Raw genomic sequence first — 26,632 nt, 5'->3', positions numbered from 1 at the left:
GGAAAAATCTGTCTGTGTGTTGAAGGACTTTTGAAAGGTAGAAAGATATTGTCAAATTTCAGGATCAGATGAGGAGTGTTCTGCGGTGTAAAAGGTTTTTAAACAAAAACTTAACAAATGCATTCAACATATCTGAATCCTTATGATGAGAGGCGTTAGTGTTATTAGTGCTTGATTCAATTTGTAATTTGTTTTGTCTGATTTTAAGGTACTTTGCTAACAATTTCCCAGATTTATTTTGGCCTCCATAGAATTTGGCACTAGATTTGAGAAGATATATTGAAGCCTTTTCAGTGGGTAATTTATAAAATAGAAGTTTGGCACTAATAAGTTGATGTAGACATTGCAGTGATCTAGAAGTATAGTATGTATGTTCTAATTGTTTAGTGTCAACAAATAGTTGTTTGCAATACTTCCATGAAATACAGCACACCCATGACCTAGATAAAAATGTATACAGGTCAAGTATATAATAGTACTACTATGAAACCCAAAATGTCCTGAGCCTAGACAGACTCATGATTTCTTTGCATTCTCCTTATATACAGCAGGAAATCTCACTCTATACTGCTCTGTTGTCATCTGGCAGGTATTCATTCTCCCGCGTTGAACGTCTTCTTCTTGAAAGGATTGATGAAGGTGGAGGACATCGACGCAACAGCCTTCGAATCCTAAAGAAGATAAGAGTGGATCTGTGGAAGAAGAAGTATCCGAAGGCACTGGTGTCCTATCACCTGAAGGTTGGTCTGCAGATAAATAACTACCCCAATCTGCTTTCAGGTCCTGGGACCTTCGTCTGGTTCCTTTACTCTCATAAAGTTAACCCAGATTAAGTAAAGCATTTCTACCTATCACGTTTGTACGGCTCTCAGTGGGGTTCATATGCTCAGATGGATGTGGTCCCATGCTCACTGTTCTCCCCATTATTCTTGTGATCCAAAAGACCAGAAATGGTCTAGGCTTGCTGTAATCCAATACAGAAAAGACGAGACCCAGCAGTTTGGGGTGAATGGTTCATATTAGAGCTAGACCAACACGTATTAGAATGTGCTCAGTCCCCTATTGTACTAGCAAGATTTAGCTAAAAATCAGTGCTGTGGAATAACCCTAGCTTCAGGTTAATTCACCCATTTTCATACTTGCCTAGTTGGATGTCTGTCCAGCAAGATGCATCAAACGTTTGCAAGGCCTGAACTCAAGGATCTCAGCAGCACCTCTCAGCACCTCTGTGCCCCACCTCTTTACTTATCAGGAGGTGGTATTGCCTGCCAATAACAGTGTGGCTCTGCTACCAGCACTTTGTGAATGTCCAAGTTCACGTGCTGTACTTCTTGCCTTTCTTTTGATAAAGACAATATCCTCTTTAGGTTCTTGGAATCTCCAGTGTGGGACATTAGTATATTTCAGGATAGCTATTAACATTTAAAAACAGATAAAAAACAGATACATAGCTTCACAAATATTTTTTTTTAAATGACATAATGGATGTAGCTGAGCATAGATAGTACCTTGCAGCTGGACTGTTTCAAGCCCATAGTTTACTTTCACCTTTAGAAACCAGCGGCACGTTCAGTCACATGTATGACACTGATTGTGCTTACCTGCCTTTTTGCTAAGTGCTCGCTGTATAAGTAACATATACATACTCACCTTCAGTAAAAACTAGTCAAATGCATTTGCTGCTTTGTGTTTGTAATTCATTGCAAACACTAAGCTCAAGGAGCAGTCCCTGTATAGCAGTATTACTTAGAAGTAGAGTGTTGTCTGCATCTGTACCCAACCAAGCCCCTTGTTACATTAATTAATTTCAAGCCACCAGACTTTAAGCTCAAGTGGCAGAAGAAAGGAGAAGTTGAAAATGAACTACAAACTGCAATCAGAGAGGACAAATATGGAAGAGCAGAAGAAAGTGTGAGTGGAATTAGTAGTGCGGAACAGGCAATAGTGGGAAGATGGAAAGACAGCCTAGGATATCACATTTTAACTGTGGTTCCTGGTTTCACATTTCACATGCAAAGAATGTTCTGGAATACAGTCATAAGCCACTAGCGGGTACTTTGGGGAACAAGGAAGTAAATAAGTCCACAACTAAGTTGCAGGCAGTAAAAGCAAAAGAGTGGAATACAAGAACAGTTGGTGAAGGATTAGAAAATTGTGACGAAGAAGTGAAGGAATACCTAATTAACTGATTAGAAATAGGAGCTGTAGTACATGGCAGGAAAGAGATTAGTGCACTATTCTGGGAGAAGCTGGTAAGTTCCAACCCCTTTGTTGGTATCTGTAACCGCTTTTGCACATCTGGTGGTAAGCTGAGCTTTAGCAACAATTGCAACTACTTTTAAGAGTGGAGAGTCCAATATTACCTATAATCAGTCTTGAATATTAGGATTATTGCAAAGTATAATGACCTGATCTCTTACTAGGTCAACAAAGGGAAAAGTGTAGAAAAAGTAAATAAATCTACTATCAGGGAAAGAAAACTTGATGGGAAACCTGACCAAGATTCTGGTAAAATTGAAGACTCCATAAGAAAGACCAGAGGATGGCGTATGGAAGACTTAAAAGGGAAATGCTACCATTGTGGCAGTCCCGATCTTCTAGCCCAGGAGAAAAGGTGCCCTGCATTGCACCAGACGAATGCTAAATATAATGTAAAAGGACACTTTGCAAGAGTTTGTCACAAATCGAAAGTTTTTAAATGTTTTGTGGAAGAGCCTAATGTAGATGAATGTTTGATTGAATCAGATAAAGAAGATGAGCAGGTATTAAGTGTAAACAAGGAAGTTTCATAAATTGAGAAGCAGCATAGGAAGAAACCCTTATGTGAGGCTGTAGCAGGTGGTGTGAGAGTAAAATTATTGGCGGACTCCAGATCACCATAGACCATTGTTAACAAACAAGTTTGGAATGAACTGTTCATAAGTGTATTAGGTAATGATCCTACCATTAAACCACTAAGCTTCACAAAGGAACCCATAAAAATGTTGGGATTTGAGAACAGGATTTTGAATTTAAGGGGAGGTCTGTGAGATGCAAAACGCACATATCTGAACAAGGTCCTTCTGTCCTTGGATGGTGGGACAAAGGTAAATAGGTATTCTTCTGGAGCCTAATAGTCCCAATTCTAGTGTTCATCATAGAGAGTCCAGTATTTTCGACAAATTTGTCAAATAATTCCCTAAGGTAGTTTCAGGCAACATAAAAGAGCTAAAAGGGTTTGTTCATAAGATTGTAGTCAAACATGATGCCTGACCCAAAATTAATAAGGTGCATAATATTCCCTTGACTATGAGATGAAGACCTTGTGGAATTGAACAGACTGGAAAGCAGTGGTATGGTTGAATAAGTAGAATCTTCAGACTGGGTTGCACCCCTAGTGGTAGCTAGGAAATCTAATGGCAAGATCAGACTTTTTGTTGACCTCAGAGGGCTAAACAAAAACATATTTGTAGATCAATTTCCCTTGCTGCGCATAAATGAAATATTGTCTTTAACCAGGAACATGTGCTGGTTTTCAACAATTGATTTAACACTGGCCTACCACCAGGTGTCCCTACACCCAGATATCAAACACCTGGTGGCTTTTATAATACCAGTAGGGTGTTACCAGTTTAGAAGAGTTCCTTTCGGGTAGCTTCCACTGCTGTCATGTTTCAATTTTTAATGTACAAATTGTTATGTAATTTGGTTAATGTAACACTTATCCAGGACAATATTTTAATCATGGGACAAAACAAAGAAGAACATAAGACATTAAGGGTAGTACTAAGTGTGCTGGAAGATCATGGGCTTATGGCGAAAGCTACCAACTTTAAGATTCGGAAAAGGAAGGTCACGTATCTGGGTCATGAAATACGTTGTGACAGTTTTGCACCCAAGGAGGATTTGGTTCTAGCTGTATAAAATGCCCCACCACCCAGTAACAAAGACGAAGTGCGAGCTTTTGTGGGACTTGCTGAGTTTTACTCTTAAGTTTGAGCAAATTTTCTCAAGCAAGATGTATCCAGTTAGACAATTGTTGAAGAACAGAACCCCTTTTGTATGGTCTACAGAGTTCCAAACAGCATTTGATGCCATCAAAAAGAACATTAGTGAAGCAAGTTTCCTATGCGGGCATGATCCCAAATGTAAAGTAAATATCATAAGGGCTGGGGGATCCCTGAACCGGTGTAGACTGGCTTATGCAGAGATGGGCACCATCTGTGCCCATCAAAGCCTTTCCAGAGGCTGGGGGAGGCTACTCCTCCCCAGCCATGACACCTTTTTCCAAAGGGAGAGGGTGTAACACCCTCTCTCTGAGGAAGCCCTTTGTTCTGCCTTCCTGGGCCAGGCCTGGCTGGACCCCAGGAGGGCAGAAACCTGTCTGAGGGGTTGGCAGCAGCTGCAGTGAAACCCCGGGAAAGGGAGTTTGGCAGTACCGGGGTCTGTGCTAGAGACTCGGGGGATCATGGATTTATCTCCCCAATGCTAGAATGGCATTGGGGTGACAATTCCATGATCTTAGACATGTTACATGGCCATGTTCGGAGTTACCATTGTGACGCTATACATATGTAGTGACCTATGTATAGTGCACGCGTGTAATGGTGTCCCCACACTCACAAAGACCGGGGAATTTGCCCTGAACGATTTGAGGGCACCTTGGCTAGTGCCAGGGTGCCCACACACTAAGTAACTTAGCACCCAACCTTCACCAGGTGAAGGTTAGATATATAGGTGACTTATAAGTTACTTAAGTGCAGTGGTAAATGGTTGTGAAATAACATGGACGTTATTTCACTCAGGCTGTAGTGGCAGGCCTGTGTAAGAATTGTCAGAGTTCCCTATGGGTGGCAAAATAAATGCTGCAGCCCATAGGGATCTCCTGGAACCCCAATACCCTGGGTACCTCAGTACCATATACTAGGGAATTATAAGGGTGTTCCAGTATGCCAATGTGAATTGGTGAAATTGGTCACTAGCCTGTTAGTGACAATTTAGAAAGCAGAGAGAGCATAACCACTGAGGTTCTGGTTAGCAGAGCCTCAGTGAGACAGTTAGTCATCACACAGGGAACACATACAGGGCACAATTATGAGCACTGGGGCCCTGGCTGGCAGGGTCCCAGTGACACATACACTAAACCAACATATATACAGTGAAATATGGGGGTAACATGCCAGGCAAGATGGTACTTTCCTACACCTTCTACTACCTATTATGAGTGAGCTACCTCAGTCAGTCAGTCAGTCAAAGTATTTTATTTCGATAAATAAATATCATAAAAAGGCATAAAAAAAGAAAAAAAGTTCAATCAAATATTACAGGCAATCAACAATTTATATTATCTACAATGTTCAAAAAAGGGGGGTCAGTAAAGTAAAACATCCTAAAAACATCATTTAACGTAAAACATTAATATTCTCCCAGATTCGCAGAAATTACATTTCCTATAAAAAGTTAATTAATCACTCAATTCATTACAATAAAATAATCGGATTGATGGCGAACTTCTTTTTCTTAACCCTAACAGCTCCCACTAAAAAACTAGCAACATGGAACATAATCCTAGGGGTCTGTAATAACTGTAAGAACAAGAGGGCAGGTTTGACCTGTATAAACCCCTCCTCCTTTAAAATTGGGAACAAATATTTCTTTCTTAAGGCCGCGTAATGGTCACAGAATAACAGAAAATGCATTGTATTCTGGATCGAAAAATTATCACAATTACACGGCGTTCCTTTTTCCGGAGGAGACCAGGTTTGAAAATAGCCAAGAGTTAGATGGATCAGGTTAAACCGAAAGCGTTTGAGTAGAAACCGGTGAAAGGGTTGATTTACAATAGACAAATATAATTCAGGGCCCACATAAGTACTCAAAATGATACTGGCCCGCACCGATGGTTTCTCATATTCAACTTGTTCTCTTTCTAGACATAACAGATCTGAGTGAGCTACCTGATGAATGGAATGCTTGTTTGGTGGCACCATTAGGAACTGAGAATCTAGCAGGTGTAAATGCTGAAACATGGAAAGAGGAAACTAAAACCAATGGTTCTTTGACCAAAATTATGGAGATGGTCAGAGGAGGTGTCTTGTTGGCTCTCATTATAACAATGAGACTGCAGGATTTGGGGCGGCAGTGCCACCACATTGTGGGGAACTGAGCCCAATCCCACACCATGTGACAACACTCAGCCTAACCCTTCTGGCCAGCTGGCAGTACCTCACCAGCACCCAAAAGTGGAAGTGATTTGTGGCAGCCATGCGCATGACATTCTGATTTCTCAAAGAAATTGTGGTGTAACAGATCTCATACTGTTCCCTCAGTTACATTTGTCTCACACATGCAAAGGCAAACAGAAGCAGGACTTGATTCAATCAATTCTATTGAATCAGCTGCATTCTAGAAAAAAAGGCATGTACTGCAATAATGTGGATAATGAAACATGATAATAGCAGGGCAGTGACAAAGAATGTGAAACATAAGAAAAGTCCCACCATAGTGTCACAATGCTAAGTGCCAGAATTCCTACCTACACCACTAAGGTTCTATAACAGAGTGCAGCAGTGTTAGCCCTGATCCGCCCTCAGGACCCTTGGGAAGACATCATCTGCCATACCTGAGAATGGTAGTAATGAAGAGGGCTGTTCTTCTACCGAGAGTCTTCTCCCATGTAGGCAGAAAAGTTCTTTAGTTTCAGCAGGCAGCTGCAACGGAGCGACAGCATACAGTGGCAACTTCTGGCTGGAAATGTCCTCTAACGTATGGGGGCAGAGAAATGTTTTTATAATAAAACATCTGATGTTCCAAGAAAACTGCCCTAATGTGAAAACACATATGTTTCTATGAAATGATAAGGAATGTGATGTACTGCTTTATACTGACAACATTATTGTGTACAGCCTTGAACAAGCATGGTGTGAAGATGTTGTGCTAAGAAATGAAAACAATTTCTACACTAAAAGTGTAATAGATAAAAGAATAAAAAAACTTTACCGCAGAATGAGACTTCTGCTAAAAGAATAAAATTAATTGTTTCTAGGTGAAAGGGCACAAGCTTATGGCTAAAATAACATGCCCATAAAATACTGCTAAAATAACCTCACGACAGAGACTGGCTGTGAGAAGGTAGCCTCTTTCTAGCCTTGTTACCCACACTTTTGGCCTGTTTGTGAGTGTATGTCAGGGTGTTTGTCACTGTTTTCACTGTCTCACTGGGATCCTGATAGCCAGGCCTCAGTGCTCATAGTGAAAACACTATGTTTTCAGTATGTTTGTTATGTGTCACTGGGATCCTGCTGGTCAGGACCCCAGTGCTCATAGGTTTGTGGCCTATATGTATGTGTCACTGGGACCCTGTCACACAGGGCCCCAGTGCTCATAGGTGTGCATGTATATGTTCCCTGTGTGGTGCCTAACTGTCTCACTGAGGCTCTGCTAACCAGAACCTCAGTGGTTATGCTCTCTCATTACTTTCAAATTGTCACTAACAGGCTAGTGACCAATTTTACCAATTTACATTGGCTTACTGGAACACCCTTATAATTCCCTAGTATATGGTACTGAGGTACCCAGGGTATTGGGGTTCCAGGAGATCCCTATGGGCTGCAGCATTTCTTTTGCCACCCATAGGGAGCTCTGACAATTCTTACACAGGCCTGCCACTGCATCCTGAGTGAAATAACGTCCACGTTATTTCACAGCCATTTTACACTGCACTTAAGTAACTTATAAGTCACCTATATGTCTAACCTTTACCTGGTAAAGGTTAGGTGCAAAGTTACTTAGTGTGAGGGCACCCTGGCACTAGCCAAGGTGCCCCCACATTGTTCAGAGCCAATTCCCTGAACTTTGTGAGTGCGGGGACACCATTACACGCGTGCACTACATATAGGTCACTACCTATATGTAGCTTCACAATGGTAACTCCGAATATGGCCATGTAACATGTCTATGATCATGGAATTGCCCCCTCTATGCCATCCTGGCATAGTTGGCACAATCCCATGATCCCAGTGGTCTGTAGCACAGACCCTGGTACTGCCAAACTGCCCTTCCTGGGGTTTCACTGCAGCTGCTGCTGCTGCCAACCCCTCAGACAGGCAGCTGCCCTCCTGGGGTCCAGCCAGGCCTGGCCCAGGATGGCAGAACAAAGAACTTCCTCTGAGAGAGGGTGTGACACCCTCTCCCTTTGGAAAATGGTGTGAAGGCAGGGGAGGAGTAGCCTCCCCCAGCCTCTGGAAATGCTTTGTTGGGCACAGAGGTGCCCAATTCTGCATAAGCCAGTCTACACCGGTTCAGGGACCCCTTAGCCCCTGCTCTGGCGCGAAACTGGACAAAGGAAAGGGGAGTGACCACTCCCCTGACCTGCACCTCCCCTGGGAGGTGTCCAGAGCTCCTCCAGTGTGCTCCAGACCTCTGCCATCTTGGAAACAGAGGTGCTGCTGGCACACTGGACTGCTCTGAGTGGCCAGTGCCACCAGGTGACGTCAGAGACTCCTGCTGATAGGCTCCTTCAGGTGTTAGTAGCCTATCCTCTCTCCTAGGTAGCCAAACCCTCTTTTCTGGCTATTTAGGGTCTCTGTCTCTGGGGAAACTTCAGATAACGAATGCAAGAGCTCATCCGAGTTCCTCTGCATCTCTCTCTTCACCTTCTGATAAGGAAACGACCGCTGACCGCGCTGGAAGCCTGCAACCCTGCAACATAGTAGCAAAGACGACTACTGCAACTCTGTAACGCTGATCCTGCTGCCTTCTCGACTGTTTTCCTGCTTGTGCATGCTGTGGGGGTAGCCTGCCTCCTCTCTGCACCAGAAGCTCCGAAGAAATCTCCTGTGGGTCGACGGAATCTTCCCCCTGCAACCGCAGGCACCAAAAAGCTGCATCACCGGTCCCTTGGGTCTCCTCTCAGCACGACGAGCGAGGTCCCTCGAATCCAGCAACTGTGTCCAAGTGACCCCCACAGTCCAGTGACTCTTCAGTCCAAGTTTGGTGGAGGTAAGTCCTTGCCTCCCCACGCCAGACTGCATTGCTGGGAACGGCGACTTTTGCAGCTACTCCGGCCTCTGTGCACTTCCGGCGGAAATCCTTTGTGCACAGCCAAGCCTGGGTCCACGGCACTCTAACCTGCATTACACGACTTTCTAAGTTGGTCTCCGGCGACGTGGGACTCCTTTGTGCAACTTCGGCGAGCACCGTTTCACGCATCCTCGTAGTGCCTGTTTCTGGCACTTCTCCGGGTGCTACCTGCTTCAGTGAGGGCTCTTTGTCTTGCTCGACGTCCCCTCTCTCTTCAGGTCCAATTTGCGACCTCCTGGTCCCTCCTGGGCCCCAGCAGCGTCCAAAAACGCCAAACGCACGATTTGCGTCTAGCAAGGCTTGTTGGCGTCCTTCCGGCGGGAAAACACTTCTGCACGACTCTCCAAGGCGAGAGGGATCCGTCCACCAAAAGGGAAGTCTCTAGCCCTTTTCGTTCCTGCAGAAACCTCAGCTTCTTCTGTCCAGTCGAAGCTTCTTTGCACCCGCAGCTGGCATTTCCTGGGCATCTGCCCATCTCCGACTTGCTTGTGACTTTTGGACTTGGTCCCCTTGTTCCACAGGTACCCTAGATTGGAAATCCACAGTTGTTGCATTGCTGGTTTGTATCTTTCCTGCATTATTCCTCTAACACGACTATTTTGTCCTTAGGGGAACTTTAGTGCACTTTGCACTCACTTTTCAGGGTCTTGGGGAGGGTTATTTTTCTAACTCTCACTATTTTCTAGTAGTCCCAGCGACCCTCTACAAGGTCACATAGGTTTGGGGTCCATTCGTGGTTCGCATTCCACTTTTGGAGTATATGGTTTGTGTTGCCCCTATCCCTATGTTTCCCCATTGCATCCTATTGTAACTATACATTGTTTGCACTGTTTTCTAAGACTATACTGCATATTTCTGCTATTGTGTATATATATCTTGTGTATATTTCCTATCCTCTCACTGAGGGTACACTCTAAGATACTTTGGCATATTGTCATAAAAATAAAGTACCTTTATTTTTAGTATAACTGTGTATTGTGTTTTCTTATGATATTGTGCATATGACACTAAGTGGTACAGTAGTAGCTTCACACGTCTCCTAGTTCAGCCTAAGCTGCTCTGCTAAGCTACCATTATCTATCAGCCTAAGCTGCTAGACACCCTATACACTAATAAGGGATAACTGGGCCTGGTGCAAGGTGCAAGTACCCCTTGGTACTCACTACAAGCCAGTCCAGCCTCCTACACTGGCCTAGAAATAAAACACTAGCTGCCGATTTAGCTTTGTGTTAGGAAGTCAGAAATTAAATATCCATTGAAAATGATTTAGTGTTCAGGAGTGGACATTTGGCACCACCTAATTCCTTGTGTCAAAAGAATATTGCTTGGCGTCATGAGGGACATCTTGGCATAGTTAAAACTAAAAGCAGAGTGAACTGCTTACACTGGTAGCCAGGGATTGTCAGAGCAGTGGAAAAAGTTGTAAGAGAGTACTCAAGGTGTATCAATTCAGATCAAATTCAAGTGACATTAAAACCTCCTTTACATCCCATAAAAGCTCAAAAGACACCATGGTAAAAATAGGAATTAACATTTTTGGACCACTACAGAATTTTGAGGGTAAGTCAATATATGTCATAGTTGTAGTTGATCTTTTCTCCAAATGGCCAGAGTTAAAGGTAGTGGAAGTAGCAGGTACCAAAGTGGTTATAGAATTTTTAGCAGTTTTTTACAGAGGATTACTCGAAACTATCATCAGTGACAGTGGTGGTCAATTCGCATCAGAAAGGTTCAAGGAATTTTGCAAAGAACTTAGGCATCACACACAAAATGACATCCATTTATCATTCCGAAGGGAAAGGTTACGTAGAACGCTCCAATCGCATGCTCAAAGGAATCATTGGACTGTCCCACAGTAACAACCTCAGTGGGGAAAAGTAACTAAGGATATGGCGTGAGCATACAGGATCACAGAGTGGAGCTCTGGGCATGTACCCTTCCACTTCATGAGGGGAAGAGATCCGTGGATTAAAGACAACTGGGGATGGTTAAATAAAATGAAGGAGTACCAGTGCAAGTGGTAAGGGACAAGTTACATGAGAGAAAGGCAGTATACAAGTCTGACTTGACTATATGGCTGCATGTGAAAGGAAGAAAGAGGACAAAAGTCAGAAGGTCAAAAAGAATAAGTTTGATGAACCAGAGTGATGCAAGAGAATGATGCAACTGAAAGGTAAAGATTAGGTGTGAATCACAACCTCATTTTGTGCACCAAGGGCCAGATGTAGCAAAGGTTTTTACCCATTCTGTGTCTATGGGAAAAAGTGTTTGTACATATGGCACCAAGTGTTTGCAATTCCAAGAAATCGTGGCGATGCGGTGAGAGGCTCAAGCAGTCAATGTGTGTGGATACAAAAGGAAAGAGACGGAGGAGTGTGAGGGGTTGAGTGCAGAGGGGTCTGTTAGAGGGACAGTGAGAAAGGTCTTGCTAGCTTGACAGATTACTGTGGGGCTGAAAACCTATGGCTGCTTGGTGTTTGGTATTTCAATATATTGTTGCTGTCTCGGTGTTTTTTTTCGAATTGTTGTTTGACGTTAAGAATATGATTTTATTGAATTATAGCTGTGTAATTGCAATAACCTGAAATTCATGGGTATAACGTGCTTGTGTGACACATCTCTTTATCAGCACTCTCCCTACCCTACTTTTCTGGTGTCTATGCGCGTACATCCCCATGCGCGCGTTACGTCATCATGTACAACATTGGTTGTAGGAGGTGTTTGGGAGTTGACAGTGGAGGGTATTCTGTTATAAGAGGGTGGGGCTTATTGATGAATTAAAGTTCATTGCTCTCCTTCCATGCGCCTTCCTATGTCTGATATTCTTAGATTATTCCTCAGGTTGTGCAGTTGGAGTGTGGTTCCTGGTTGGAGCTGCCTTTGTTTGAATCAGGAGCAAGGCTTCATCTTACCAAAGATCCATTTGATATCCACAAGTGTGCGCCATCTCTTACAGTAGAACTTCTGGAAGACTGTTAGAGATTGCTGAAAAAATGAAATTTAACAAGTTGTTAATTGTTGCTATGGAACTAACTCATGTCATTGTGTTTACTTTTTGAGTCGGTGTTGTTCTGGGCTTGTGAATTTTACCCTTCGTCCGAACATTGGGAGGACCTGACCGAGAGCTTCAAGAGGCTGGTGGATTTTCTTATATTTTTCCTCCGTGACGGAAGGCTGCCCCACTACTTCCTGGGCTCAGATGTCAACCTGTTCAAAGTGGACAAATCGGTCCTGACAGAGATCTCTCAGAATGTGGAAAAGTTCAGAAATTCTCCAGAGAAGTATCTACAAAGCAGTGATTAAAAGGTGCAGGAATTTCCAGTACAAACTATATTGTTTTATGCAAATGCATCGTTAGCAAGTATACACATTCAATGAAATGCATGGTTAGCAGGTACACGCCCATGAAATACAACTTAACTCGGTACACGCCCCAAAAAATGCACAGTTAACAGGTACATGCCCCATGAAAGACATAGAGAGCAGCTACTCGACCATGAAATGCATGGTTATCAGGTACACGCCTATGAAATGCATCGTTAGCAAGTACACGCCCATGAAATACAAGTTAACTCAGCACACGCCCCAAAAAATGCACAGTTAACAGGTACATGCCCCATGAAAGACATAGAGAGCAGCTACACGACCATGAAATGCATGGTTATCAGGTACACGCCCATGAAATGCATGGTTATCAGGTACACGCCCATGAAATGCATGGTTAACAGGTACACGCCCATGAAATGCATGGTTATCAGGTACACGCCCATGAAATGCATGGTTAGAAGGTACACACCCATGAAATGCATGGTTAGCAGGTACACGCCCATGAAATACAAGTTAACTCGGTTCACGCCCCCAAAAATGCACAGTTAACAGGTACATGCCCCATGAAAGACATAGATAGCAGCTACACGACCATGAAATGCATGGCTATCAGGTACACGCCCATGGAATGCATGGCTATCAGGTACACGCCCATGAAATGCATGGTTATCAGGTACACGCCCATGAAATGCATGGGTAACAGGTACAAGCCCATGAAATCATGGTTATCAGGTACACGCCCATGAAATGCATGATTAGCAGGTACACGCCCATGAAATGCACAGTTAACAGGTACACGCCCATGAAATCATGGTTATCAGGTACACGCCCATGAAATGCATCGTTAGCAGGTACATGCCCATGAAATCGTGGTTATCGGGTACACGCCCATGAAATGCATGGTTATCAGGTACCCGACCATGAAATGCATGGTTAGCAGGTACACACCCATGAAATGCATGGTTAGCAGGTACACGCCCATGAAATACAAGTTAACTCGGTACACGCCCCAAAAAATGCACAGTTAACAGGTACATGCCCCAGGAAAGACATAGATAGCAGCTACACAACCATGAAATGCATGGTTAACAGGTACACGCCCATGAAATCCATGGTTAGCAGGTACACACCCATGAAATGCATGGTTAACAGGTACACGCCCATGAAATGCATGGTTAGCAGGTACACACCCATGAAATGCATGGTTAGCAGGTACACACCCATGAAATGCATGGTTAGCAGGTGCACACCCATGAAATGCATGGTTATCAGGTACACGCCCATGAAATGCATCGTTAGAAGGTACACGCCCATGAAATGCATTGTTAGCAGGTACACACCCATGAAATGCATCGTTAGCAGGTACACGCCCATGAAATACAAGTTAACTCAGCACACGCCTGTAGGAGGCTGGACTGGCTTGTAGTGAGTACCAAGGGGTACTTGTACCTTGCACCAGGCCCAGTTATCCCTTATTAGTGTATAGGGTGTCTAGCAGCATAGGCTGATAGATAATGGTAGCTTAGCAGAGCAGCTTAGGCTGAACTAGGAGACGAGTGAAGCTACTACAGTACCACAAGTGTCACTTGCACAATATCATAAGAATACACAATACACAGTTATACTAAAAATAAAGGTTCTTTATTTTTATGACAATATGCCAAAGTATCTCAGAGTGTACCCTCAGTGAGAGGATAGGAAATATACACAAGATATATGTACACAATACCAAAAATATGCAGTATAGTCTTAGAAAACAGTGCAAACAATGTATAGTTACAATAGGATGCAATGGGGACACATAGGGATAGGGGCAACACAAACCATATACTCCAAAAGTGGAATGCGAACCACGAATGGACCCCAAACCTATGTGACCTTGTAGAGGGTCGCTGGGACTATTAGAAAATAGTGAGGGTTAGAAAAATAGCCCACCCCAAGACCCTGAAAAGTGAGTGCAAAGTGCACTAAAGTTCCCCAAAGGACATAGAAGTCGTGATAGGGGAATTCTGCAGGAAAGACACAAACCAGCAATGCAACAACGATGGATTTCCAGTCGAGGGTACCTGTGGAACAAGGGGACCCAGTCCAAAAGTCACAAGCAAGTCAGAGATGGGCAGATGCCCAGGAAATGCCAGCTGTGGGTGCAAAGAAGCTTCTACTGGACAGAAGAAGCTTAGGTTTCTGCAGGAACGACAAGGGCTAGAGACTTCCCCTTTGGAGGACGGATCCCTCACGCCGTGGAGAGTCGTGCAGAAGTGTTTTCCCGCCAAAAGACTGCCAACAAGCCTTGCTAGCTGTAAATCGCCCGGTTAGAGTTTTTGGACGCTGCTGTGGCCCAGGAGGGACCAGGATGTCGCAAATTGCACCAGGAAGTAGAGGGGACGTTGAGCAAGACAAGGAGCCCTCTCAGCAGCAGGTAGCGCCCGGAGAAGTGCCAGAAACAGGCACTACGAGGATGCGTGAAACGGTGCTCACCCGAAGTTGCACAAAGGAGTCCCACGTCGCCGGAGACCAACTTAGAAAGTCGTGCAATGCAGGTTAGAGTGCCGTGGACCCAGGCTTGGCTGTGCACAAAGGATTTCCGCCGGAAGTGCACAGAGGCCGGAGTAGCTGCAAAAGTCGCGGTTCCCAGCAATGCAGTCTGGCGTGGGGAGGCAAGGACTTACCTCCACCAAACTTGGACTGAAGAGTCACTGGACTGTGGGGGTCACTTGGACACAGTTGATGGATTCGAGGGACCTCGCTCGTCGTGCTGAGAGGAGACCCAAGGGACCGGTAATGCAGCTTTTTGGTGCCTGCGGTTGCAGGGGGAAGATTCCGTCGACCCACGGGAGATTTCTTCGGAGCTTCTAGTGCAGAGAGGAGGCAGACTACCCCCACAGCATGCACCACCAGGAAAACAGTCGAGAAGGCGGCAGGATCAGCGTTACAGAGTTGCAGTAGTCGTCTTTGCTACTATGTTGCAGTTTTGCAGGCTTCCAGCGCGGTCAGCAGTCGATTCCTTGGCAGAAGGTGAAGAGAGAGATGCAGAGGAACTCGGATGAGCTCTTGCATTCGTTATCTAAAGTTTCCCCAGAGACAGAGACCCTAAATAGCCAGAAAAGAGGGTTTGGCTACCTAGGAGAGAGGATAGGCTAGCAACACCTGGAGGAGCCTATCAGAAGGAGTCTCTGACGTCACCTGGTGGCACTGGCCACTCAGAGCAGTCCAGTGTGCCAGCAGCACCTCTGTTTCCAAGATGGCAGAGGTCTGGAGCACACTGGAGGAGCTCTGGACACCTCCCAGGGGAGGTGCAGGTCAGGGGAGTGGTCACTCCCCTTTCCTTTGTCCAGTTTCGCGCCAGAGCAGGGCTAAGGGGTCCCTGAACCGGTGTAGACTGGCTTATGCATAAATGGGCACCAAAAGTGCCCATGAAAGCATTTCCAGAGGCTGGGGGAGGCTACTCCTCCCCTGCCTTCACACCATTTTCCAAAGGGAGAGGGTGTAACACCCTCTCTCAGAGGAAGTCCTTTGTTCTGCCATCCTGGGACAAGCCTGGCTTGACCCCAGGAGGGCAGAAACCTGTCTGAGGGGTTGGCAGCAGCAGCAGCTGCAGTGAAACCCCAGGAAAGGCAGTTTGGCAGTACCAGGGTCTGTGCTACAGACCACTGGGATCATGGGATTGTGCCAACTATGCCAGGATGGCATAGAGGGGGCAATTCCATGATCATAGACATGTTACATGGCCATATTCGGAGTTACCATTGTGAAGCTACATATAGGTAGTGACCTATATGTAGTGCACGCGTGTAATGGTGTCCCCGCACTCACAAAGTCAGGGGAATTGGCCCGAAACAATGTGAGGGCACCTTGGCTAGTGCCAGGGTGCCCTCGCACTAAGTAACTTTGCACCTAACCTTTACCAGGTAAAGGTTAGACATATAGGTGACTTATAAGTTACTTAAGTGCAGTGTAAAATGGCTGTAAAATAACGTGGACGTTATTTCACTCAGGCTGCAGTGGCAGGCCTGTGTAAGAATTGTCAGAGCTCCCTATGGGTGGCAAAAGAAATGCTGCAGCCCATAGGGATCTCCTGGAACCCCAATACCCTGGGTACCTCAGTACCATATACTAGGGAATTATAAGGGTGTTCCAGTAAGCCAATGTAAATTGGTAAAATTGGCCACTAGCCTGTTAGTGACAATTTGAAAGAAATGAGAGAGCATAACCACTGAGGTTCTGATTAGCAGAGCCTCAGTGAGACAGTTTAGTCACTACACAGGTAACACATTCAGGCACACTTATGAGCACTGGGGCCCTGGGTACCAGGGTCCCAGTGACACATACAACTAAAACAACATATATACAGTGAAAAATGGGGGTAACATGCCAGGCAAGATGGTACTTTCCTACAACGCCCCAAAAAATGCACAGTTAACAGGTACATGCCCCATGAAAGACATAGAGAGCAGCTACACGCCCATGAAATGCATGGTTATTAGGTACACGCCCATGAAATGCATGGTTATCAGCTACACGCCCATGAAATGCATGGTTAACAGGTACACGCCCATGAAATGCATGGTTCTCAGGTACACGCCCATGAAATGCATGGTTAGAAGGTACACGCCCATGAAATACAAGTTAACTCGGTTCACGCCCCCAAAAATGCACAGTTAACAGGTACATGCCCCATGAAAGACATAGATAGCAGCTACACGACCATGAAATGCATGGCTATCAGGTACACGCCCATGGAATGCATGGCTATCAGGTACACGCCCATGAAATGCATGGTTATCAGGTACACGCCCATGAAATGCATGGTTAACAGGTACACGCCCGTGAAATCATGGTTATCAGGTACACGCCCATGAAATGCACGATTAGCAGGTACACGCCCATGAAATGCACAGTTAACAGGTACACGCCCATGAAATCATGGTTATCAGGTACACGCCCATGAAATGCATCGTTAGCAGGTACATGCCCTTGAAATCATGGTTATCAGGTACACACCCATGAAATGCATGGTTATCAGGTACCCGACCATGAAATGCATGGTTAGCAGGTACACACCCATGAAATGCATGGTTAGCAGGTACACGCCCATGAATTACAAGTTAACTCGGTACACGCCCCAAAAAATGCACAGTTAACAGGTACATGCCCCAGGAAAGACATAGATAGCAGCTACACAACCATGAAATGCATGGTTAACAGGTACACGCCCATGAAATGCATGGTTAACAGGTACACGCCCATGAAATCCATGGTTAGCAGGTACACACCCATGAAATGCATGGTTAACAGGTACACGGCCATGAAATGCATGGTTAGCAGGTACACACCCATGAAATGCATGGTTAGCAGGTGCACACCCATGAAATGCATGGTTATCAGGTACACGCCCATGAAATGCATCGTTAGCAGGTACACGCCCATGAAATGCATCGTTAGCAGGTACACACCCATGAAATGCATAGTTAGCAGGTACACACCCATGAAATGCATGGTTAGCAGGTACAACCCATGAAATTCATGCTTAGCAGGTTCTTCTTTTTCAGTCCTAGCTACCAAGGCGTGGAACCAGCTTCCTACTCATATCAGATGGATTAATTCTCTGGTGAAATTTGGGAAAGAACTGAAGACATTCTTGTTTAACCGTGAGTGAACATGGCCGGGTCGCTGTTGCTCTCCTCTGATCAAACCTTAAGCGCCAGGACACTGTTTGAGTACCCGTGCTATATAAGCAAATTGCATTCATTCATTCATACCTCTTGAAACACATAGTTAACAGGTATACACCCAGTAAAAATGCACGGTTAGGCACATGCCCATGAAATGCTTGGTTAGCATAGTTAGCAGGTATACACCCGTGAAATGCATAATTACCAAGTGCACACCCCATGAAATGCATAGCTAGCAGCTACACACATATGAAATTCATGGCCATGAAATGCATAGTTAGCACGTACACCCCCAGCAAAATGCAGTTAGCTGGTACACACTCATGAAATGCATACTTACCAGGTACATCCCCATGAAATGAATAGTTGGTAGTTACACACCCCATGAAATGCGTGGTCAGCAGGTTCGCACATAGGAAACGTATGGTGATCATGAAATGCATAGTTAGCAGGTACAGACCCAGAAAAATGCATGGTTAGCTGGTACACACCCTGAAATGCATAGTTAGCAAGTACACGTGTCCCAGGAAATGCAAAGTTAAATGGTTAGCAGGTACACACCTAGTAAAATGCATGGTTAGCAGGTACAAGCACATGAAATGCACGCCCCATGAAATGCACGGTTGACAGGTGCACACCCAGTAAAATGCATGGTTAGTAGGTACACGCCGGTGAAATGCATGGTCAGCAGGTACACGCCGGTGAAATGCATGGTTAGCAGGTACACACCTGTGAAATGCATGATTAGCAGGTACACAGCCAGTAAAATGAATGGTTCGCAGGTACACTCCCCATGAAATGCTTAACTAGCAAGTGCACGCCAATGACATGCATGATTAGCAAGTATACACCCTTGAGATGCATGGGTAGCAGGTACAAGCCCATGAAGTGCATGATTAGCAGGCACATACTCAGTAGAATCATGGTTAGCAGGTACAAACCCATGAAATGCATGATTAGCAGGCACATACCCAGTAGAATCATGGTTAGCAGGTACCAACCCATGAAATGCATAATTAGCGGGCACATACCCAGTAGAATCATGGTTAGCAGGTACAAACCCATGAAATGCATGATTAGCAGGCACATACCCAGTAGAATCATGGTTAGCAGGTACCAACCCATGAAATGCATAATTAGAGGGCACATACCCAGTAGAATCATGGTTAGTAGGTACAAACCCATGAAATGTATGGTAGCAGGTACACACCTATTTAGTTGCATGGTTAGCAGGAGCATAATCCATAACATTCATGATTAGCAAACACGTTCCATAAAATGCATGGTAAGTAGGCATAAGTCAAAACTGTGTTATTTCAGAATTACGGCAACATCTCTGACTACTTTCTCTAGTTTATTCAGAGGTCGCAACTCTCCCGTGATCTCCACTTTCCTCTACTTTGATGGACATCTTGTAGAAAAGTACCCTCTTTTTGCCATGGTTTCCCCCATTTTCTGCCTGAAGTCAGTGTGCTTGACTGTGTTCACTGGGATCCTGCTTACCAGGACCCCAGTGATTATACTCTCTCCTCTAAATTTTGTCACTGCATACTGGTAACTCAGTATTTCACCCAAAATTGGCATACTGGTGCCCCCTTATAAGTTCCTAGTATATGGTAAATAGGTACCCAGGGCATTGGGGTTCCAGGGAATCTCTATGGGCTGCAGCTTTTCTTTTGCCACCCATAGGGAGCCCATGCAAAGGCTTCTGCAGGACTGCCATTGCAGCCTGCGTGAAAAGGTGCATGCACCTTTTCACTGCCATTTCCACTGCACCAGATCACTTATAAGGCAGCCCCATAGCAGGCCCTGAGGGCAGGGTGCAGAGTACCTATGTGTGAGGGCACCCCTGCACTAACAGAGGTGCCCCCACGACCTCCAGGACCATTTTCCCGGACTTCGTGAGTGTGGGGACGCCATTTTAATGCGTGTACTAGACATAGGTCACTACCTATGTCCAGCTACATAATGGTAACTCCGAACATAGGCATGTTTGGTATCAAACATGTTGGAATCATACCCCAATACTTTTTGCAAGTATTGGTTGTATGATTCCATGCACTCTGGGGGCTCCTTAGAGGGTATTACCATTCCAGCCTTCTGAGGATTTTCAGGCAGCCCCAGATGCTGCCACCTCCCAGACAGGTTTCTGCCCTCCTGTTGCTTGAGCAGCTCAAGCCCAGGAAGGCAGAACAAAGGATTTCCTTTGGGAGGGGGGCCTTACACCCTCTCCCTTTGGAAATAGGTGTCACAGGCTTGGGAGGGGTAGCCTCCCCAAGCCACTGGAAATGCTTTGAAGGGCACAGATGGTGCCCTCCTTGCATAATCCAGTCTACACCGGTTCAGGGACCCCCAGTCCCTGCTCTGGCCCGAAAGTGGACAAAGGAAAGGGGAGTGACCACTCCCCTGTCCATAACCACCCCAGGGGTGGTGCTCAGAGCTCCTACAGAGGGTCCCTGGGTTTTGCCATCTTGGATTCCAAGTTGGCGGGGCACTCTGGGAGCATCTTAGTGGCGAGTGCCAGCAGGTGACGTCAGAGCCCTCCCCTGATTTAGCTGACCAATCCCCCTTTCAGAGCTAATTAGGGTCTCTCTCTTGGGTGGTTGTTCAGATTTGGATCGCAAGACTCTACCAGGAATTTAGAGCCCGCCTTCACCAGCCTAACAGGCTTCAAGGTTAGCGTTCTAGCTACCTTGGGTTTCGTGATCCGGGGTTTCCCTGACCCAGCGCCTACTTATTTGACACCGATGCGGACGCGCAGCGAGAGAGAGAGAGAGAGTGAGTGCCGATTTAATTTATTTGTTTATAATCCTGAAAAGTACGGATTGCATTTACGTCGGCATTATAAGGAACTGGTTTGCTGTTTTGCACTTTTAACCTTTTAATCTTTGAACCTTTTAATCTTGAATTTTAAACTTCTTCTTCTTCTTCTTCGGACATTCAGTATATTTTGACCGGGAAGGTTAGGGTCTGTTAGAGCCCGCCTTCACCAGCCTAACCAGCTTCAAGGTTAGCGTTCTAGCTACCTTGGGTGTCGTGATCCGGGGTTTCCATGACCCAGCGCCTACTTATTAGACACCGATGCAGCTGTGCAGTGGGTGCGGCGTTGGCGCGCCGAAGGCAAGCCTGTCCGTGCCCGACTGGGCCCGCGGGCCGGTAACTTTGCCCCTCGACAGCCAACTCCTGACCGCGTCTCATATTCTCCCATCACCCTACACGTGTTAGCAGGTAGGCCTTGCCTCCATAAGATGCCATGTGATACCGTTACAGAATGGAACTGTAAACTATGTAATTGGACGCCTCAGATTCCTAATGAGATGAAAGTCTTGGATATGCGTCTGCCTTTGGTAAGTAATAAGCAAGTAAAAGGTGGATCCTACTGCGGGAAACACATTAATCTGTGCTCTAGTAAATGCCCGCTCTTTAATTAAGCATAAAACAGAAATTGCTGACCTAATTGATCATTATAGACTTGATTGCTTATTTATTACGGAAACCTGGGCAAAATATGACTCTAAGCCAGACTTTATAGAAGCCACACCTGGGGAATATGCATACTATAGACTCGATAGAGCGGTAGGCAGGAGAAGAGGTTTAGCTATCATTTGTAAGTCATATCTTTTATGTGAATGGAATGGAATCTTTCCCATGTCTGAGACGTGTGAAGGATTGTATTTTAAAATATGGCAAAACAGAACTTTATTATTTAAAGGACTGTTAGTTTATCGACCACCCGGCCGTTATCTGAACTTTACACAGCATTGGCCAATTTTAATTGAACCGCTTACTACGGCATCTAGAGCCATAATTTTAGGGGACTTTAATTTACATTTTGACGATATTGAGAATTCTCATATTGAAGAATTTCTAAGTTTTATGGCTGCCTTAGATTGGGAGCTGAAAGTCACGTCACCTACACATGTAGCTGGACATCTTCTGGATGAAATTTTTACCTGCGCTGAAGACCAGTTACAATTGACCAATTCCCCGCTAAGATGGACAGATCATTTTTTACTTACTTTTAATTTTATTGAGGCTCAGGCATATCAGAAACCTGGCTTTAAAGGAAAACCTATTAGACACTGGAACCGCATTAAGAAAGAACAGCTAGAACCTGCTTTGGAAGCAGGTTGGATAGCTACTAAAAACCTATCCTTGTCAGCTATAGATAGTTTTAATCAGGGAATTAGCACTGCCATGGATCAATTAGCACCTCTTAAGTCTTCTGCTACTCGCGTTATTAAAAAGCAGAGCCATCCTTGGTTTACTAAGGATCTTAAGATGCTTCAAAGGAAATATCGCCAACAAGAGCGGCGATGGAAACTTAATCCCAATTTTGTTGAGAGAGATATTCTAAGAGATGTTTTAAAAACTATCAAAGAGGCAAGCTTTAAAGCCAAATCTGAATATTTCAATCAGAAGATTAGAGAGGCTCCCAACACCCCTAGAGAACTTTTTAAGGTAGTCAGTACTCTGACTACTCCTATCCCCCCATTGGAGCTAGAAAATTCCCAAAAGTTTTGTAATAAGGTTGTGTTGTTTTTTTAAAATAACATTTTACAAATTCATTCTAGCTTTAAGTCTTTGGAAGAGATAGATAGTCCTACTGAGGCGGTGGATAACAGTTTAAACACAGGCCATCCCTTGTTAACAAATTTTCAGCCTTTACCTCCCGTGAAAATTAAAAAGCTTATGTTAGAGATTAAATCAGGCTCTCCTGGAGATCCATGCCCTCTGCATGTCTTACAACTGGTGCCGGATCTGGTCACAACAGCTCTTGCCCCAATTTTTCAAGAGGTTCTTACCTCTGGTATCTTCCCTTCTGCTTGGAAGGATGCTACGGTGATTCCACTAAAAAAGAAACCGGATGGAGCCAGACATGATCTGAATAATTTACGTCCCATCTCTCTTCTCCCATTTCAGACTAAGATCTTGGAGAAACACATTATTCAAGAACTAGCCAATTTCCTAATTACCTCAGGAGGACTAGATCCCTCCCAACATGGCTTTAGGCAGGCACGTAGCACAGAATCAACACTCATTACCACCTCTGATAGGATCCGTCGAATGGTGGATGAGGGACCTGGTGCTATACTAGTTCTACTAGACTTATCTGCGGCCTTTGATACTATCTCGTCTCAGATTATGATATCCCGCCTCCACCAGGCTGGGACCAGGGATGTGGCTTTAAGCACCCTCGAATCTTTCCTGAAAGAGAGATCGATTAGCGTAAGTTGTGGGGACTTCACCTCCCCAGCGTATCATCTACCTTGTGGTGTTCCCCAGGGCTCCTCACTTACTCCCACGCTTTTCAATCGATATGTCGCACCCTTAGACAAACTAATTAGGACTTTTGGCTTTATGCCTACTTCCTATGCGGATGATACACAACTGATTATCCCTGTCTCTAAGAATTGGGAGGAAGTGGCCGACCACTTTAAGAAATGTATGCAAGAAGTCAGTAGGTGGATGGACTTAAATTGGCTTAAACTAAATAGCAATAAAACTGAAATCCTATGTTTTGGTTCAGCCAAGGGATTGTGGAACCCTTGCTGGCGGCCATCAGAATGTGGAGCCTTGCCGGCTCCGATTGTTGCCACTAGAAATTTGGGTGTTATCTTTGACAATACTCTCTCCTTCAAGATGCATGTTAATCAAGCGGTAAGAACTAGCTTCTGAATTCTGAAAATGCTGAAAAAGATTCTTCCTTACCTACAAAGGGAGCGGAGACTCACAGTCATTTTAGCATTGGTCATCTCAAAACTGGGCTACTGTAATGCCTTAATGCTTAACTTGGATAAGACATCACTTAAGAAGCTTCAGTTAATTCAGAATACAGCTGCTCGCTTCATACTTGACCTTCCGTGCTCGGCTTCTGCTAGTGATAGCCTGAAACTACTGCACTGGTTCCCGTAGCAAATCAAATTAGATTTAAAACCTTATGTCTGACTTATAAGGCTGCACAGGGAAGCGAATCTGATTATCTTTCCTCCAGGCTTAGCTGGTACAAGCCCAACCGACAACTTAGATCCACAAGATCCTTTCTGATTCAGGTTCCTCGTACTCACAAAGCTAGATGGGGAGATAAGGCATTTACAGTGGAAGTGCCAAAATCCTGGAATTCACTCCCTTTGTGCATAAGGAAGGAACAAAACTTCATGACTTTTAGGAGGCTTGTTAAAACTTGGTTTATCCAGTCACTCACCTCTCTCCTTCGAGCGCTTCGATGCTTCGGCCGGAACGCACTTTATAAATAAGAATACAAATACAAATACAAATCCTCTGCATCCTTTACTTCACCTTCTTAACGAAGAAACTGTATCTGGGCCCTCCAGGAACTCTACAAACTGCAACAAAGAAGCAAAGATGACTTCTGCAACATTGTATCTTCAGCTCCTGCCAGCAACTGCAGTCCCACCGTCCAGCTGTCCAACTTTAGTGGAGGTAAGGGCTTGCCTCGCCACGCAAGACAGTACCCCGTGCACCACGTGACTTGCAGCTGCTAAGGCTTGTGTGCGACCTTCCAAGAAGTTCTTCGTGCACAGCACAGCTTAGGCCCCCAGCACTCCATCCTGCGACGCACAGCTTCTTGAATGGTTCTCCGGCGGCCTGAGACCCTTTGTTTTAGTGCTGCATGGGCCTCCATTTGCACCTTCTTTGTCCCTGTGCTCTGGGACTCCTGTGGGTGCTGCCTGGTCTTCTGAGGGCCCTCTGAGTTGCTGAGAACCCCCTCCTGGGTAGAGGCCACCAGATCCCTTCTGGTCCCGGGCAGCGCCATTTTTCGCTAACCGCGAGCTTTGCGTGTACCAATGCTTGTTGGAATAATCCAGTAACGCAAGCCAGACTGCCGTCATCCATCCGGTGTGGGACATCTTCTGCACCAACCAGGAACCTGCATCTGTCTTCTTTGGTGCAATTCTGACTTTGTCTTCTCACCGGTGGTTCCACTTTTGCACCTTCATCCAGGTTAGCAGGGGCTCCTGTTCTCCCTGGACTCTTCAGTGCTTCTTGGACTTGGCCCCCTTCTTCCACAGGTCTTCAGGTCCAGGAATCCATTGTTGGTGTCTTGCAGTCTCTCCATGTTCTTGCACTGTCTTCTAGCACGCTTTCTAGTGTGTTTTAGGAAACTTGCTGTGTTTTACTCCTGCTTTCCTGGGCTCTGTGGTGGGGTACATTACTTACCTTTGGTGTTTTCTTACACTCCCAGCGCCCCTCTACACACTACACTTGCATAGGTGGGAAACCGACTTTCGCATTCCACTATTTTAGTATATGGTTTGTGTTCCCCGTAGGCCCATTGTAACCTATTGTGATTTTCACTGTTTGCACTATTTTCCTACTGTGTACTGATTACTAGTGTATATATTGGTTATATTACTTACCTCCTAAGGGAAATTAGTCTCAAAGGTATTTTGGCATTTGTGTCACCAAAATAAAGTACCTTTATTTTTGTAACACTGAGTATTTTCTTTAATGTTTGGGAGTACTGTGTGACTACAGTGGTATTGCATGAGCTTTGCATGTCTCCTAGTTAGGCCTTGGCTGTTCATCCACAGCTACCTCTGGACAGCCTGGCTTCTAGACTCTGCCTACATTTCACAAATAAGGGATAACTGGACCTGACACAAGGTGTAAGTACCTTGGGTACCCACTACAAAACAGGCCAGCCTCTTACAGATAGTCATTGTGTCTTGGGGGAGTTACCTAGAGAAAGGACAGTATCCACATCCCACAATCGCCTCCATAAACATACTCTCAAACACTGTTCTCCATCTTATCTGCCCTCACTGCCCTTATATGTTCTTCTTGCATATCGTGCACACTGTGCGTCTAGATATTCTCTATTGTGACAAGAGAACGCAAGGTACACACAGATGTATCCTAAAGTGATGGAAAGTTATGAATATCATATACAATTGTCTGTCTCTCCTACACTCCCCAGCTTGGTGTGCTGAAGTGGTGCTTGGAAAGGACAAGTCACATCAGGTCAGCGATTCTCGGCGTAAGAAGGGTGTCGACAGTGATATCCTGCTACGGGAGAGCTCCACTCCTTCCTCTGCCTAGGGATCCACCGCGGATCCCATTCACCAGTGACAGCACTAGATCAGAAAAATAAAGCAATGCACGGATCTGCGTCTCCTTTGTGGCTTCTTTCCACTGTGAGCGAAGTGATAGGTGGCCACCTGTGGGATGGGGGCAAAATACTTCTGTATTGTTCTTGCGTCATGGAACCTTGATAAATCTGGCCCTATGTGCGCGAGGCCCGGCTCACTTTCTGACCCCCCTTTGGGCTAGTGGGCTCCCTCGGCTGCGCCAATGAAGAAAGTCACGACGGACAGTGCAGGACCTGTGCAGGGGGCAGAAACCTTACATGCAAAACTGGATGTGCTCACCCTGAAATTGTTCAAACAGTGAAAAATGAAGCCATCAGTTTCGTACACTTCATTTGTCCTTTCCGGAGGGAGACCTTAGAGCAAGGTGCCATTTCATTCAGAAAAGAATGTGATCTTTGCACACATTGACCTCTAAGCGCTAAGGTCCAAGCTCAGAGCGCGGTGCAGCTGGAAGGACCG

At 45.2% G+C, this 26,632-nt stretch overlaps 1 protein-coding gene across 1 annotated transcript in view; it reads left to right on the top strand.

The window, feature by feature from the left end:
* The window catches only part of LOC138252003 (protein mab-21-like 3), a 130,614-nt gene extending 104,426 nt beyond the window's left edge, over positions 1–26,188 (top strand). Inside the window, exons 3-5 of the mRNA XM_069205698.1 lie at positions 590–740; positions 12,121–12,366; positions 26,002–26,188. Coding sequence (XP_069061799.1) covers positions 590–740; positions 12,121–12,363 — 394 coding nt within the window. The 3' untranslated portion in view covers positions 12,364–12,366; positions 26,002–26,188. The remainder of the gene's footprint in view (positions 1–589; positions 741–12,120; positions 12,367–26,001) is intronic.
* Positions 26,189–26,632: the final 444 nt, after the last annotated feature.

This window comes from Pleurodeles waltl, chromosome 1_2 (assembly GCF_031143425.1).
Source record: "Pleurodeles waltl isolate 20211129_DDA chromosome 1_2, aPleWal1.hap1.20221129, whole genome shotgun sequence".
Lineage (NCBI taxonomy): Eukaryota > Metazoa > Chordata > Amphibia > Caudata > Salamandridae > Pleurodeles > Pleurodeles waltl.
The sequence above is the reverse complement of the archived record's forward strand: the minus strand, read 5'-3'. Positions and strand labels throughout refer to the sequence as shown.